Source organism: Ornithorhynchus anatinus, chromosome X2 (assembly GCF_004115215.2).
Source record: "Ornithorhynchus anatinus isolate Pmale09 chromosome X2, mOrnAna1.pri.v4, whole genome shotgun sequence".
NCBI lineage: Eukaryota > Metazoa > Chordata > Mammalia > Monotremata > Ornithorhynchidae > Ornithorhynchus > Ornithorhynchus anatinus.
The window spans coordinates 9,669,568-9,686,377 of NC_041750.1; the positions used below are offsets into that span (position 1 = coordinate 9,669,568).

General features: G+C 56.9%; 1 protein-coding gene across 3 annotated transcripts; it reads left to right on the forward strand.

The window, feature by feature from the left end:
• Nucleotides 1-229: 229 nt before the first annotated feature.
• On the forward strand, nucleotides 230-12,763 carry RGL3 (ral guanine nucleotide dissociation stimulator like 3). 3 transcript variants are annotated; one of them, XM_029052735.2, is made up of 19 exons: nucleotides 230-350; nucleotides 529-648; nucleotides 1,610-1,830; nucleotides 2,020-2,085; nucleotides 2,229-2,467; nucleotides 2,752-2,876; nucleotides 3,113-3,331; nucleotides 3,582-3,685; nucleotides 4,001-4,085; nucleotides 4,264-4,332; nucleotides 4,478-4,564; nucleotides 4,697-4,729; nucleotides 4,834-4,955; nucleotides 6,557-6,646; nucleotides 6,802-6,876; nucleotides 7,780-7,888; nucleotides 11,543-11,719; nucleotides 11,938-12,052; nucleotides 12,232-12,763. In XM_029052735.2, exons 1-19 carry the CDS (start codon nucleotides 309-311, stop codon nucleotides 12,345-12,347), a joined length of 2,214 nt encoding a protein of 737 aa, XP_028908568.1. In that variant the 5' UTR covers nucleotides 230-308; the 3' UTR covers nucleotides 12,348-12,763. The 3 variants fall into 3 exon arrangements, with proteins under 3 accessions (XP_028908568.1, XP_028908569.1, XP_028908571.1); XM_029052736.2 differs by having other exon boundaries at nucleotides 4,861-4,955; XM_029052738.2 differs by lacking the exon at nucleotides 4,264-4,332.
• Nucleotides 12,764-16,810: the final 4,047 nt, after the last annotated feature.

Below are 16,810 nucleotides of genomic sequence, written 5' to 3' on the forward strand. Positions count from 1 at the left end.
CGATAAATCCGATCGAATGAATGAAAGGGCTGACAGCCGAGCGACGTCCGGGGAGGGAGCTGACCCCGCGCGTCGGACAGTCGGCCGCGGAGGCCAGACCGGCCTCCCCCTCCCCTGTTCCACGTGAGGGCTCCCGGCCCCATTGGCTGCCGTTCCCCGCTCCCCCCGCCCCGCCTCTCTCCCTTGGCGTTTCTCCCCGCTGCCTCCTCCTCCTCGTCGTCGTCCTCCCTCGTCCCCCCTCACCCCCATCGCCTCCGAGTCCCGGCCGCTCTTCCGGCACAGTCCCAGGGGCCGCCCGGGGAGCGCCGATGGAGCGGCCAGAACGGCCCCCGGGGAAAGAGCTCGCCATGGTAACTCGGGAGGGCGGGGGCGTCCCTTCCCCGGGCCGCGGCCAGGGCCGCCCCCGGCTCCGGGCCACCTTCGCTCCTCTCCCCTCGGTAGCCCCTCCGGGCAGCGCCCCCGCCCCGAGGCCCGGCCCGGTGCCCTCCCCTCCAGCCCCGCGGGGGCTCCCCGGCTTGTGTTCGGCAGACGCCGCTGCAGGACTGGGGCGAGGAGACGGAGGACGGAGCCGTGTACGGGGTCACCCTGCGGCGGCTCGGGGCCGGACCGGCCGGGCCCGGACCGCGGACGGGAGGCTCCCGGGGCCAGGTACGGCGGGGCAAGAGCGCGAGGCCACCTGCGCCGTCCACTTCGGCTCTTGGGGCGGGGGGCGGGGAGCGGGGTTTTGCCCCCCTTTTTCCTTTTCCTCCCGTCCCCGGCCTCTAACCCCCACCATTCGGTGCCCCTGCGCCTGGTCCGACAGGCCTCCTCGGGGATCGATGCCACCCCCCGGACCGTGGTGGGCCGGGAATGTGGCCTTTAGACTGTGGCATCTTACTCTCCCGGGCGCTTAGTACAGTGCTCCGCCCACAGTGAGCGCTCCCGCAGGAGCTCCGTCAAGCACGCAGTCATTCGGCGGTATTGACCGAGCGTTCACCGTATACAGGGAGATCTCCCGCCTCCTCTGAAGATCGACCTCCCACATGTGCCCCCGACCCCTCCACTCCTTATCAAAACTCTTGCTCCCTCCCTGACTGCCGCCTTCAACCCCCGCCGTCCAATGACTGCTTTCAATTCCCCTTTTCCCTAACTTTCCCTTGATCCCACGGCACCCTTCATATCCTCCACTCTTCCCAGCTTCAAAGCACTATTAAAATCACATCTCCTCCAAGAAATCTCTCATTTCCCCACCGTGTTCTCCCTCCCTTCCGCGTCACCCGTGCACTCGGGTCCGGGCCCCTTAAGCGCTTTGATACTCACCTCAGCCCCAGTCCGCACAGCACTTAGAGGTACGCGCCCTTACACTCCGCCACTTCCCCTCTCTGTACTTTATTCCAACGTCTGCTCCCGGCTCTAGACGGTAAGCTCCTCGAGGGCATGGATCAGGTCTTCGGACTGTACGGTCTTGTACTCACCTAAGCAGTTAGTACTGTGCCCGGCACGCAGTAAGCGCTCAATAAGTACGATTGAAAGAATGCACGCGGTAGGCGTTCATTACCATCGATTGACCAGCTAAGTGCCAGAAGTGACTGACCTGCCCTCTGACGCTGGCTTGCCCCATCCCACCCAGGCAGCCCCATCTCCCGGGCTCACCCCAACGGGCGCTTTTGTCCTGTACCGGACCTGCAAAGTGCGGACCCTAAAAGCTGGACGGTTGGACCGGCTGGTGGAGGAACTGGTGTCGGGGGACCAGGCTCAGGACCCTACATTTGTGCCTGTGTTCCTGGCCACTCACCGGGCTTTCACCTCCACCTCCGGGGTCCTGGAGCTTCTGTTGCCACTGGCAAACAAGTAAACCGTGCCCCCCCGCGCCCCACGACACTCCCCACCTGCCGCCCAGAGTTCTCTCTCCCTGCCCAGACCTCGTTCCCCCTTGCCCCGAACCCTCCAGCTTCACCCCCACCTCCCCCATCCCACCCTCTGTCCCAGTCCCACCGCTGGGCCTCTCTGACTGATGGTGGAGGGGACGGCTCTTTCCAGGTCAGAGGGAGAGAATGCGAAAGAGACCACTAGGCCCCTGGGCGGGAGCCAAGGCCAGAAGCAGAGGTGAGTGCCCCTCCTGACCTCCTCGTCTCTGGAGGCACTGGCAGCAGAGGGGGCCCCGAGGGAGTGGGCAGTGTGTTGAGGTTGTGGGGAGGCTTTGGGAGGCCCCACGGGCCTCAGATTCTGGGGGGGTCTCGGGCTGGTAGGGCCCTGCTGGCCACACTGGGATCCTGGCTGCGGGATCAACCCGAGGATTTCCGAGAGCCGCCGACCCACCCTGCCCTGCACCGAGTCTGCACTTTCCTGAGCTGCCTGGCGCCCGGGGGTCCCGAGGAGCGCGAGGCCAAGCAGTTGCTGAGCCGCTTCCTAGCTGAGGAGGTGCTGCAGGAGGGGACAGAGGAGGAGGAGGCGAAGGAGGAGGAGGAGGAGGAGCTGGACCCTGCAGGTCAGGGCTTGGGGTGAGGGTGCTGGACCTTGCAGGTGAGGGGGCCCTCCTCCTGCTTCTCCTCCTCCTCTTTCATTTGCCAGCCTAGTTCCCTCTGATCCTGAGGTCCCTGGGGAGAAGAATAACACCCCGCCTGCAAAAGTTGGGTCTGGGAAGGGAGAAGGCCCCCGTCTTATATCCTCCCCTTTTCGCTCCTCAGGCTCCCCTTGCCCTCTGTGATTCCCCTCTTCCTGTCCCTCCCCCCACTGACTTTGGCCGCCTCCTCTTCCTCCTCTTCTCTCTAGGGTCCTCTGCCCAGGTGGGCGTTTTGGGGAAGGAGCAGGAGGGAGCAGGCAGCCTGGAGAAGGGGCTGGACCTACTGGATTTCAGCACTGACAAAGTGGCCGAGCAGCTAACCCTGATGGATGTGGTGAGATGTCGTACCCCCGTACCCCGCTGGGCTTTCTGACCCCCACCTCACCTTCTCTCTGTACTTCCTGGCCTCTGGGGAAACACTCAGGGCATCTGTGGTGGGTGAGGGAGAAGCCAAGCTGGCAGGTGAGAGGGGAGGGTGCCGGGTGGCCGGAGAGGTAGCGGAGGGTCACCACGTGTCAACCCTCACCCCACTCCCTGGCCCCGGGGTCACGGTGTCCCCCTCCATCCCAGGAACTGTTCCGGAGAGTGCGTCCTTCAGACTGCCTGGGCTGCATCTGGTCCCAGCGGGATCGGGGGCCTAGTGGGGGCAGAGCGACCAGCTCGGTCCGAGCCACTGTGGCCCAGTTCAACGCGGTGACTGGCTGTGTCATCACCTCAGTGCTGGGAGACCCCACCCTGCGCCCTGCCCTGCGGGCCCTGAGGCTCGACAAGTGGATCCGCGTGGCCCAGGTTGGGGGTTGGCGGGGTGGGGGTGGGGGGAGGCAGTGAACCCTAAAGGTCAGGGGCTTATGGGGAGGCTCGGGGGTCCAGATCACAGGTGGTGGCAGGGCCCTAAGGGATTGGGAAGGCGGGGTCGGGGGAGGGGGACTTGAGCGGGCGGGGGGAATCCGGAGGGCAGTGGCTAGAATTAGAGATCTCTTGGAGGGAGGCCTCTGGGAGAGCGTTCAGAGATCTTTGGGATATTGGGTCTGTCCCACAGCACTGCCGGGAGCTGAGGAATTTCTCTTCGCTCCGGGCCATCTTGTCGGCTCTGCAGTCCAACCCTGTATATCGGCTGAAGAGGAGCTGGGCAGCTGTGAGCCGGTGAGACTGAGTTGAGGGGGAGCGCCGAAGGGGGCTGGGAGAGGGAGAACCTGCAGTGGATAGTCGGTTAGGTTAGGGTAGGAATTGCATGGCTGAATCGAGGAAGTGCCAGTCAACTGGGCAGGGAAGGGGGCTAACTCAGCTCCTCCCCCTCCTCCTTCTTTCTCCTCTTCCCCCTCTTCTCCCACTCCCATCTCCTTCCCCTTCCACTCCTCCTCCTGCTCCTCCTCCTCCCCATCTTTCTCTGGGTTCAGTCTCCCTCTCCACCACCAGGCTCTCTTGGCTATAACCTCCTGCTCCTCTCCCGATCCGCAGGGAGCCCCTGTCTGTTTTCCGGAAACTCTCCCAGATTTTTTCTGATGAGAACAACCACCTCAGCAGTCGAGAGATCCTCACCCAGGTACTGAGGTCCAGAAGGTGGAATCCTAGGGACTGGGGCTTCCAACAGATGCCAGGGTCTGGGGGAAAGTGATGGTTGGAAGAGGTTGGGAATCCAGGTGCTGGCATTCTGGGGGCAGGCCCAGACCTGACTTGTTTTCTTTTTAATCGGGTCTCTCCTCCACCTCCCGTCCCCAAAGGAAGAGATGGCCCCAGGCCCCCTCGATGGGGAAAACAGCCTCCACGGAGGCCAGCAAGATCCCCGGCCAGTGAGTAGCTGCAGGGACAGATCAGTATGCCACGGTGGTGGAGCTGGGTAGGGGGAGGGGGGAGAGGCCCCTACGGTGTGGGGAGGGGCCAGGGGGAAGGAGAGGGGTGGGGGTGGGGACCCTGACATTGCCTTGATGGTTCCAGGAACTGCCCCCAGGCCCGGTCCCGTACCTGGGCACCTTCCTGACTGACCTGATCATGCTGGACACGGCTCTGCCCGACCTAGTAGAGGTGAGGTCACTCCCCCGGCCCTCTCTGAAGCCTCTGCGTGGCCCCTTCCCTGTTATGGGGGAGCCCCTACATGGCATTGGTCCAGGAGGAAATTTGGGGTTTACGTCATTTGTGCCCTCTCTGACCCTCCAGGGAGAGCTCATCAACTTTGAGAAGAGGCGGAAGGTGAGTGCTGAGGGAAGGGAGAGAAGGGGTTGGGGGCAAATGGGACTGAGGGCAGAGGGGACCTGAGGAGAGAGGGAGTAGCCTGACTGGCAAAGCCTCTGCAGGAGTGGGACATCCTGTCACGTATCCAGCAGCTGCAACGGCGCTGCCTCCGCTATTCCCTGACCCCGTGCCCACCTATCCTGGCCGCCTTCCGGGGGCACCGCCAACTCAGCGAGGAGCAGAGGTAACCGGGGGAGCGGGGAGAGGCTCACGGTCTGCTTTTCACTTTCCTGGCCTCCCCACCCCCTTTCCGCTCCCTGATGTTCAGGTCCCCCCGCCATTCCCTGACATGAAACCCTGCTCAGGTTGGATTTTTCTAGCCCAGACTGCCTTACCCATCCCTGGTTCTGACCTCAGCCCGGCTCCAGCTAGCCTCTTGGACTGAGCCATTCCGGGCCATCCAGTGATCCCAGAAGGAGGCCCGGGGGAGAGGCTGCCAGCCATTCATTCATTCATTCATTCATTCAATAGTATTTATTGAGCGCTTACTATGTGCAGAGCACTGTACTAAGCACTTGGGATGAACAAGTCAGCAACAGATAGACAGTTCCTGCCGTTTGACGGGCTTACAGTCTAATCGGGGGAGACGGACAGACAAGAACAATGGCAATAAATAGAGTCAAGGGGAAGAACATCTCGTAAAAACAATGGCAACTAAATAGAATCGAGGCGATGTACAATTCATTAACAAAATAAATAGGGTAATGGAAATATATACAGTTGAGCGGACGAGTACAGTGCTGTGGGGATGGGAAGGGAGAGGTGGAGGAGCAGAGGGAAAAGGGGAAAAAGAGGGTTTAGCTGCGGAGAGGTAAAGGGGGGGGGTGGCAGAGGGAGTAGAGGGAGAAGAGGAGCTCAGTCTGGGAAGGCCTCTTGGAGGAGGTGAGTTTTAAGTAGGGTTTTGAAGAGGGGAAGAGAATCAGTTTGGCGGAGGTGAGGAGGGAGGGCGTTCCAGGACCGCGGGAGGACGTGGCCCAGGGGTCGACGGCAGGATAAGCGAGACCGAGGGAGGGTGAGGAGGTGGGCGGCGGAGGAGCGGAGCGTGCGGGGTGGGTGGTAGAAAGAGAGAAGGGAGGAGAAGTAGGAAGGGGCAAGGTGATGTAGAGCCTTGAAGCCTAGAGTGAGGAGTTTTTGTTTGGAGCGGAGGTCGATAGGCAATCACTGGAGTTGTTTAAGAAGGGGAGTGACATGCCCAGATCGTTTCTGCAGGAAGATGAGCCGGGCAGCGGAGTGAAGAATAGACTGGAGCAGGGCGAGAGAGGAGGAAGGGAGGTCAGAGAGAAGGCTGACACAGTAGTCTAGCCGGGATATAACGAGAGCTCGTAATAGTAAAGTAGCCGTTTGGGTGGAGAGGAAAGGGCGGATCAGTGGGGTCCCATTTAGGTCCTCCCCCAGGCCTGAAACTGAGGGATGTGAAGATATCATCTGAGGAGCAGCGTGGCCTAGTAGATGAAGCACGGGCCCGAGAGTCAGAAGGACCTGGGTTCTAATTCCGGCTCTGCCACTTGTCTGCTGTGTGACCTTGGGCAAGTCACTTCACTTCCTCTGTGTCTCGGTTCCCTCATCTGTAAAATGGGGATTAAGACTGTGTGCCCCATGTGGGACATGGACAGGTGTCCAATCTGATTAGCTTGTATCTACCCCAATGCTAAGTACAGTGGCTGGCACATAGTTAAGCGCTTAACAAATATCATAAAAAAATATCAATCCTAAGCAGGCTTTGAGCTTGATCCCGAGGCTGGCCCTGGCCCTAGCTCTGACTCACCTTCTTGTCCCCTCACCCAGTTACAGAATATCCCGCATCATTGAGCCCCCAGCCTCCTCCTGCCCCAACTCCCCCAAAGTCCGCCGCAGCCTCACCAAGCGACTGAGCGCGTGAGTAAACCCCTTCTGGAGTTGGGCCGGGTCGGGGTGGGGGCCAGGTGTTGCGGGAGGTGGGGGAGGGGGAGCTGGGCGGGGTGTTCACCCGGTGCCTTGAAGGAGAAGGGATTTGAGCCTACTCCCTCCTGGCCTCCCGCTCTCTCCGTCAGGAAACTTTCTCGGGAGTGCAGCTCATCACCTGGCCGGCGCCCTGGAGACCCAGGCTCTCCCACTGCTGGGCCCAGGTGAGGATTGCAGAGTTCTTGGCCAATCAGTCATTCAGTCAATCAATCGGGGTGTTTATTGAGCAGAGCGCTGAACTGAACGCTTGGGAGAGAACAGTGCAACAGAGTCGGTAATCGATCAATCAGGCATATTTATGGAGCACTTACTATTTGCAGAGCACGGTACTAACCTCTCAGGAGAGTGCAGTATCACAGAGTCGGTAGACACTTACCCTGCTCACAAGGAGCTTACAGTCTAGAGGGGGAGTTACATTAATATAAATAAATGGATTACGGATATGGACATGAGTGCTGTGGGGTTGGGGGGGAGATGAATAAAGGGAGCAAATCCCAGTACAAGGGAGGCACAGAAGGGAGTGGGCGAAGAGGAAGTGAGGGCTCCGTCGGGGAAGGCCTCTTGGAGATGTGCCTTCAATAAGGCTTTGAAGGTGGGAAGAGTGATCCTCTGTGGGACATGAAGAGTGAGGGGGTTCCTGGCCAGAGGCAGGTAGTCCCCATCCCTGCCCCAGTGGAGCTTATGACCCTGTGGGGGCCGGGGGAGACAGACATGAAAATCAGTTACAGGTAGGGGAAGGAACCGAGTATACGGATGTGAATGTAAGCGCTAGGGAGAGGAGGAGGGGGGTGAGTCCCCAAGGGCTTTGGAGTCCCAGCACCCCCACAGGGCATGCCCACCTGTCCATTCTCTGCACACAGGCAGCGCTTAATCAATACCGTCACTACTAAGGGTCCCCCGAACCTTCGGAGGTGCAATATGGGGAAGCTAGGTGAGGATCAGGTCGGTACTCTTCCGAGCACTTAGTACAGTGTTCCGCACCCAGAAGACTTGGAGGCATGGCCAGTGGGCTCTGAGCTTTGAGCCTGGACCTCTCACTTTCTTAGTCTTTGTCTCTTTCCCTTGAGCTCGGAGAACACTGGCTCCCCACCCCTGTCCAGCCCTCGGGAGCGGGAGCCCCCGACTCTCAGCCCCCCCGCTTCGCCGAAGGAAGGTGGTGGTGGCAGAGGCAGCAAGGTGTGAATTGCCTTTCATGTGTGTATCCAGGTCAATGTGTGTGTGTGTGTGTGTGTGTGTGTATGTATACATGCACCCAGGTCACTCTTTATATGTGTGAATGAGTGCTCTGGTGGTGGTGTGTGTATCTTTGGTTGTGTGTGCGAGAGAGAGAGAGAGAGTGTGTGTGGGTGTGTGGGTGTGCTTCTGGGTCTGTGATTGTGTAAATGTGTGCACACATCCATCCAGACCTGTGTCTTTTTGTGGGTGTGTGCATGCGACTGGGTTTGTGTGAATATGTGTGCTCCATGGTCTGTGTCTGAATGAATGCATGCACATATCCGGATCTGGGCTGTGTGCATATCCAAGTCTATATGTGTCCTTGTGCAGGTGTGCTTATGTGTGCACTTATGTATCTGGGCCTCTCTATCTGTGTCTGCATGGGCATCCTGGGGTGCGTGTGTCTGTGTGGGTGTATTTGTACATTTCTTGGTCTGACTGTGAAAGTATGTGTGTATCTCTTGGTGTGTGTTTGTGAACATTGCACAGGCATCTGCTTGTTGTTTGTGTGTGCGTATCTGTGCTTTTGTCTGTGCGTATGTGAGTGCGCATACCTTTCATTCATTCAATAGTATTTATTGAGCGCTTACTATGTGCAGAGCACTGTACTAAGCGCTTGGGATGAACAAGTCGGCAACAGATAGAGACAGTCCCTGCCGTTTGATGGGCTTACAGTCTAATCGGGGGAGACGGACAGACAAGAACAATGGCACTAAACAGCGTCAAGGGGAAGAACATCTCATAAAAACAATGGCAACTAAATAGAATCGAGGCGATGTACAATTCATTAACAAAATAAATAGGGTAACGAAAATATATACAGTTGAGCGGACGAGTACGGTGCTGTGGGGATGGGAAGGGAGAGGTGGAGGAGCAGAGGGAAAAGGGGAAAATGAGGCTTTAGCTGCGGAGAGGTAAAGGGGGGATGGCAGAGGGAGTAGAGGGGGAAGAGGAGCTCAGTCTGGGAACGCCTCTTGGAGGAGGTGATTTTTAAGTAAGGTTTTGAAGAGGGAAAGAGAATCAGTTTGGCGGAGGTGAGGAGGGAGGGCGTTCCAGGACCGCGGGAGGACGTGACCCAGGGGTCGACGGCGGGATAGGCGAGACCGAGGGACGGCGAGGAGGTGGGCGGCAGAGGAGCGGAGCGTGCGGGGTGGGCGGTAGAAAGAGAGAAGGGAGGAGAGGTAGGAAGGGGCAAGGTGATGGAGAGCCTTGAAGCCTAGAGTGAGGAGTTTTTGTTTGGAGCGGAGGTCGATGGGCAACCACTGGAGTTGTTTAAGAAGGGGAGTGACATGCCCAGATCGTTTCTGCAGGAAGATGAGCCGGGCAGCGGAGTGAAGAATAGACCGGAGCGGGGCGAGAGAGGAGGAAGGGAGGTCAGAGAGAAGGCTGACACAGTAGTCTAGCCGGGATATAACGAGAGCTCGTAATAGTAAAGTAGCCGTTTGGGTGGAGAGGAAAGGGCGGATCTTGGCGATATTGTAGAGGTGAAACCGGCAGGTCTTGGTAACGGATAGGATGTGTGGGGTGAACGAGAGGGACGAGTCAAGGATGACACCGAGATTGCGGGCCTGTGGGACGGGAAGGATGGTCGTGCCATCCACAGTGATAGAGAAGTCTGGGAGCGGACCCGGTTTGGGAGGGAAGATGAGGAGCTCAGTCTTGCTCATGTTGAGTTTTAGGTGGCGGGCCGACATCCAGGTGGAGACGTCCCGGAGGCAGGAGGAGATGCGAGCCTGAAGGGAGGGGGAGAGGACAGGGGCGGAGATGTAGATCTGCGTGTCATCTGCGTAGAGATGGTAGTCAAAGCCGTGAGAGCGGATGAGTTCACCGAGGGAGTGAGTGTAAATGGAGAACAGAAGAGGGCCAAGAACTGACCCTTGAGGAACTCCAACAGTTAAAGGATGGGAGGGGGAGGAGGCTCCAGCGTAGGAGACCGAGAATGATCGGCCAGAGAGGTAAGAGGAGAACCGGGAGAGGACAGAGTCCGTGAAGCCAAGCTGAGATAAGGTATGGAGGAGGAGGGGATGGTCGACAGTGTCAAAGGCAGCAGAGAGGTCAAGGAGGATCAGAATGGAGTAGGAGCCATTGGATTTGGCAAGAAGGAGGTCACGGGTGACCTTAGAGAGAGCAGTCTCGGTAGAGTGGAGGGGACGGAAGCCAGATTGGAGGGGGTCTAGGAGAGAATGGGAGTTAAGGAATTCTAAGCATCGATTGTAGACGACTCGTTCTAAGATTTTGGAAAGGAAGGGTAGTAGGGAGATAGGACGATAACTGGAGGGGGAAGTGGGGTCAAGAGCGGGTTTTTTTAGGATGGGGGAGACGTGGGCATGTTTGAAGGCAGAGGGGAAGGAGCCCTTGGAGATTGAGTGGTTAAAAATAGAAGTTAAGGAAGGGAGGAGGGCAGGGGCGATGGTTTTAAGAAGGTGAGAGGGAATGGGGTCCGAGGCGCAGGTGGAGGGGGTGGCACTTGCGAGGAGGGAGGAGATCTCCTCTGAGGATACTGCAAGGAAGGATGGGAAAGTAGGGGAGGGGGTTGTTGGGGGGGAGGGGAGAGGTGGAGGGGTGACTTTGGGGAGCTCAGACCTGATCGTGTTGATTTTCGTGAGGAAATAGGTGGCCAGATCATTAGGGGTGAGAGATGGGGAAGGGGGAGGAACAGGGGGCCTAAGGAGAGAGTTAAAGGTCCGGAACAATCGGCGGGGGTGACGGGCATGGGTGTCGATGAGGGAGGAGAAGAAGCTTTGCCTGGCGGAGGAGAGGGCAGAGTTAAGGCAGGAAAGGATAAATTTGAAGTGTGTGAGGTCGGCTTGGTGCTTGGACTTTCGCCAGCAGCGCTCAGCAGCTCGAGCATAGGAGCGTAGGAGGCGGACGGAGGAGGTGATCCAGGGCTGTGGGTTAGTGGAGCGAGAGCGGCGGAGGGAAAGGGGGGCGAGAGAGTCGAGATGAGTAGAGAGGGTGGAGTTGAGAGCGGAGACCCGCTCGTCGAGAGTGGGAAGAGAGGACAGGGCGGCGAGGTGAGGCGAGATGCTATTGGAAAGACCTGCATGCCTGCATGCATCTGGGTCTCGTATCTGGGTGCATTCACCCAAGTGTCTGTGTATGTGTTTGGGTGCCTGTGCTGACATCTGGGTCTGTGTTTGTGTGTGTTTTGTGTGTGTGTGCATGCTTCTGGGTCCGTGTGTGGGGAGGGGATCAAGGTGTGTGTGTGTATGCATGCTTCTGGCTTTACTCATGTGGGTGTACATGGGCATACAGGTGTGTGTGTGCATCTGGGTCTCTGTGTGTCTCTGTGTTTGCCTGCCTGTGCATGTGAGTATGTGCCTGTCTCTGTGGGGGTGTGTGCACATGCATCCAGGTCTCTTGTGGGTGTGTATGCAAGTGCAGACATCCATTTCTCTGTGTGTTGTTTTTGCAGACATCCAGCTGTGTGTGTTTGCATGCGCATGTGCATCTGAGTCTGTGTGTGTGTGTGTGTGTGTGTGTGTGTGCCTTTGGGCCCCTGTGTCCGTGTGTGTTCTTTGTGAGCATGTATGTGTGGACATCTGTGTGTCTGTGTATATGTGGATAGGCGTGAGGTGGGGGGGACTGGACCCTTCTTGCCATCCTGTTTCCCAGTGCTCTCTAGAACTGACCCTGGGCCCTGACGCTCCCACCACTGCCCTCTCATCCCGGGGGCCAACCTCACCAGTGGGCAGTGCCCGCCCTGGGCCTCCCGGCCAGCACAGCCCAGATGCCTGCATCATCCGCGTCAGCATGGACAATGACCACGGCAACCTGTATCGCAGCATCCTGGTAAGGGCCTGGCCGCACCACCCTGTGGGACAGAAGCAGTGAGACCAGGGGATCGGTCCTGACTCTGGCAACCTCCAGTTGGTAGAATATGGCATAATAAACTTCCCGCCCAGAGCTTTACCCTGGGGTTGGGGGAGGAGGGAGAGCGACATCTCTCCTTTTTGGGGCCCTCCCAAGGGTCCTTGCCCCAACTACTTCCATGCCCGCACGATTCACAGCTCACGAGCCAGGACAAGACCCCCGGAGTTGTTTTGCGGGCACTGCAGAAACACAACCTGGATGGGCCCCAGCCCCAGGGCTATCAGCTGTTTCAGGTCCTCCCAGGAAACAAAGGTGAGGTGGGACCTTGGGGGAGGGGGTGGGATGGGGACTGGGACAGTGGTTTGGAGACTGGGAAAGATAGGGGGACTTGGCTCTGCATAACAGGGGAGGTAGAAGGTGGCGGGGGGGGGGGGGGGGACCAGAGTCCCCGCAACCCCCTTCTTCCCCTCCCCTCCCCTCCCTTCTTTCAGAGCTGTTCATTCCGGACAATGCCAACGTCTTCTATGCCATGAGCCCGGCAGCCCCGGGTGACTTTGTGCTGAGGAGGAAGGAGGCACCGTGTTCACTCTCCCCACTGCACAGCTGAGGCTGCTCCCCAAGAATCTGGAGCCACCCTTGGTGGGGAGAAGGGCACCGAGAGCCTTTGGCCCTGTGGTGGTCTCCCTGGCATCCCGCCCCCTCCAGAGGGCACTGGTCCTAACACCGCTTCCCTGGATAGTACCTGCCTCTTGAGTTTCCTCTTGCCCTTCTGCCCCCTCTCAGTGACCCAAGAAAGGAGGGAAGCCATGAGTGATCAGCTACTGATCAGCTGGCAAGTTTGGATTTGAGCCAGGCTGCGTGGAGCAGGGTCAAAGGGGTCACTGGATGGACACCAAGCAGAGATGGGCAGGAAGATCCAACCTTTGATGTCCCCAATGCTCTTGTATCTGGCTGCTTTGGTTTGGGGGGGGGGTTTTCTCGCATCATCCGTGAGGCCTTGGGCAAGTCCCCTAACCACTCTGTGCCTCAATTTCTTCATCTATAAAATGAGGATAAAACATCCCTTCTCTCTCTCTCCCTTTTAGACTGTGAGCCCCAGGTGGGACAGGCTCTGGGTCCGATCTGATTACCCGTGTATCTGCCCCAGTGCTTAGCACAGTGCTTGGTATGTAGTAAGTGCTTAATAAAGACCATTACTAAAATTATTATTAGCTGGGATGGAAATGGCTTTCATTAGGTATTGCTTTTCAGGCTCTCCCCTTGGGCTGCCTGGGAAGAGGGGAGAGAGAGAAAGAGAGAGACAGAGAGGTCTGATCTGATTATCTTGTATCTGCTCCACTGCTTGGCACGGTGTTTGGTACGTAGTAAGTGCTTAATAAAGACCATTACTATAATTATTCTTATTAGCTGGGACGGACATGGCTTTCACTGGGTATTGCTTTTCCGGTTCTCCCCTTGGGCTGCCTGGGAAGAGGGGAGAGAGAGGGTTAGAGATAGTGAGATAGAGAGGGGGGGAGGAAGAAAGAAAGCGATATAGGGGAGAAAGGGGGACAAAAAGGGAGGGAAAGGGGGTAAAGAGAGGGAGAAAGAATGAAAGAGAGAGGGAGGGAGAAAGAAGGAGAGAAAGAGAAAAAGAAGGGAGTCGCTCGGTCTTCTCTGCCCCTGCCCTGGGGGCCCATTCTTGCCATTCCCATTCCAGGCCAGTAGATGTCAGGCTTCCCATGCTGGGGCAGGGGCGCCCCTCGCGTGGGTCCCCACTGGGGACTGGGCAGCGGCCCCCCAGGGATGAAGGAGGCTAGCCTGGGCGCCCCAGGGATGAAGGAGGCTGGCCTGAGACTTCTGGAAGACAACCTGTTGGTTTGGCTACCGACAAGGCGGCTGGGCTCTTCTGACCCCCTGCCCTCACGTCCCCCTTCATCTCAGGGTTGGGGGTCCCCAGAAAGCCCGCCGAGTGTCACCCCAGGGCAACTCAGTTTCCAGATCTAACTTCTCTTTGGCACCCACCCCGCCCATGCCGTGTGCTCTCCGCACACACAGAGAAGCGGTGCGGTCTAGTGGATAGAGTCTGGACCTGGGAGTCGGAAGAGTTCTGATCCTGGCTCTGTCATCTGTCTGCTGTGTGACCTTGGGCAAGTCACTTCTCTGTGCCTCAGTTACCTCATCTGTAAAATGGGGATAAGATAAAAATAATAATAAAAAGGAGAGACACAGGGAGTTGTACTGGCCCACAAGCACCTGACCATTGGGCTTCAAGACTACTCCAGTTGGCTCTCTCATACTGGGGCAATTTAGACTATCCTGCTGGGGTTTCTTAAGACTACAAGGTCATATACATCTGCAGAAGTCAGGAATTTTCCCTAACTCGTACAGTCAGGGTTTGTTGTGATCCCAGGCCCCTCACCCATCCACACTCCGGGGCCCACTAGGGCACTTCAAGATACTCCGATTACATGATTAGGCTGCACTTTGGCCCTGGTTTATGCTTCCTGGTTGTGGGGGAGGGGAGGGATTGGAATCTTCATCTTTCTCTCGGTCCGCGAGTCATGAGATCGGGGTTCTAGCCCCATCTTGGCCGCTGCTGACCTGCTGTGTGACCTGGGGTAAATTCCTCAATCTTTTTGCACCTCCGCTTTCTCATCTGTAAAGCCTCGGACCCCATTCCCTCTCACCTTATTAAAACCATCGCCCCTGCCCTCCTACCTTCCTTAACTTCTATTTTTAACCACTCAATCTCCAATGGCTCCTTCCCCGCTGCCTTCAAACATGCCCACGTCTCCCCCATCCTAAAAAAAAACCCGCTCTTGACCCCACTTCCCCCTCTAGTTATCGCCCTATCTCCCTACTACCCTTCCTTTCCAAAATCTTAGAACGAGTCGTCTACAATCGATGCTTAGAATTCCTTAACTCCCATTCTCTCCTAGACCCCCTCCAATCTGGCTTCCGTCCCCTCCACTCTACCAAGACTGCTCTCTCTAAGGTCACCCATGACCTCCTTCTTGCCAAATCCAATGGCTCCCACTCCATTCTGATCCTCCTTGACCTCTCTGCTGCCTTTGACACTGTCGACCATCCCCTCCTCCTCCATACCTTATCTCAGCTTGGCTTCACGGACTCTGTCCTCTCCCGGTTCTCCTCTTACCTCTCTGGCCGGTCATTCTCGGTCTCCTTCGCTGGAGCCTCCTCCCCCTCCCATCCTTTAACTGTTGGAGTTCCTCAAGGGTCAGTTATTGGCCCTCTTCTGTTCTCCATTTACACTCACTCCCTCGGTGAACTCATTCGCTCTCACGGCTTTGACTACCATCTCTACGCAGATGACACGCAGATCTACATCTCCGCCCCTGTCCTCTCCCCCTCCCTTCAGGCTCGCATCTCCTCCTGCCTCCGGGACGTCTCCACCTGGATGTCGGCCCGCCACCTAAAACTCAACATGAGCAAGACTGAGCTCCTCATCTTCCCTCCCAAACCCGGTCCTCTCCCAGACTTCTCTATCACCGTGGATGGCACGACCATCCTTCCCGTCTCTCAGGCCCGCAATCTCGGTGTCATCCTTGACTCGTCTCTCTCGTTCACCCCACGCATCCTATCCGTTACCAAGACCTGCCGGTTTCACCTCTACAATATCGCCAAGATCCGCCCTTTCCTCTCCACCCAAACGGCTACCTTACTGTTACAGGCTCTCGTTATATCCCGGCTAGACTACTGTGTCAGCCTTCTCTCTGACCTCCCTTCCTCCTCTCTCGCCCCGCTCCAGTCTATTTTTCACTGCGCTGCCCGGCTCATCTTCCTGCAGAAACGATCTGGGCATGTCACTCCCCTTCTTAAACAACTCCAGTGGTTGCCTATCGACCTCCGCTCCAAACAAAAACTCCTCACTCTAGGCTTCAAGGCTCTCCATCACCTTGCCCCTTCCTACCTCTCCTCCCTTCTCTCTTTCTACCACCCACCCCGCACGCTCCGCTCCTCTACCGCCCACCTCCTCACCGTGCCCTGGTCTCGCCTATCCCTCCGTCGACCCCTGGGCCACGTCCTCCCGCGGTCCTGGAACGCCCTCCCTCCTCACCTCCGCCAAACTGATTCTCTTCCCCTCTTCAAAACCCTACTTAAAACTCACCTCCTCCAAGAGGCCTTCCCAGACTGAGCTCCTCTTCTCCCTCTATTCCCTCTGCCACCCCCCCCTTTACCTCTCCGCAGCTATACCCTCTTTTTCCACTTTTCCCTCTGCTCCTCCACCTCTCCCTTCCCCTCCCCACAGCACTGTACTCGTCCGCTCAACTGTATATATTTTCATTACCCTATTTATTTTGTTAATGAATTGTACATCGCCTCGATTCTATTTAGTTGCCATTGTTTTTACGAGATGTTCTTCCTCTTGACTCTATTTATTGCCATTGTTCTTGTCTGTCCGTCTCCCCCGATTAGACTGTAAGCCCGTCAAACGGCAGGGACTGTCTCTATCTGTTGCCGACTTGTTCATCCCAAGCGCTTAGTACAGTGCTCTGCACATAATAAGCGCTCAATAAATACTATTGAATAAAGTGGAGAGTACATTCTCTCGTACCTCACGGGAATGATGAAATCGTGGATGTGAAAGGACTTCGTGAAAGAGAAAAGAAAAGCACTATACAAATGCAAGGGATTAGTATTTTTCCCTTTTATGTAAGAAAGAAGATAAAAAGGTATTTTACTAAAGCTAAAAATAGTTCAGTTTTGGACACCAGCAGATAAAGTTACAGGGAGTCTTCAATGTAAGGTGTTTCCAGTTAAGACAAATGGCACCTACAATAGTCCTATCAATCAATCAATTGGTATTTATTGAGAGTAAAAGTGTGCAGAGCACTGTACTAAGCACTTGAGAAGTGCAATACAATGGAGTTGGTAGACATGTTCCCTGCCTACGAGGAGCTTACAGTCTAGATGGGGAGGCCGTTAACAAGTAAATTATGGATATGTATGTAAGTGCTGTGGGGCTGAGGGTGGGGTGAACATCAAGTGCTTAAAAGGTACAGATTCAAGTGCATAGATGATGCAGAAAGGAGGGGGAGGAGGTGAAATGGGGGTTTAATTGGGGAA

What these genes read in the sequence shown, in the direction of transcription:
- RGL3 (XM_029052735.2), top strand. Translation starts at nt 309, where the DNA reads ATGGAGCGGCCAGAACGGCCCCCGGGGAAAGAGCTCGCCATG. An exon ending in GTCGAGAGATCCTCACCCAG is followed by an intron (nt 4,086 to 4,263) that starts GTACTGAGGTCC and finishes CCGTCCCCAAAG; the next exon opens with GAAGAGATGGCCCCAGGCCC. An exon ending in CAACTCAGCGAGGAGCAGAG is followed by an intron (nt 4,956 to 6,556) that starts GTAACCGGGGGA and finishes CCCCTCACCCAG; the next exon opens with TTACAGAATATCCCGCATCA.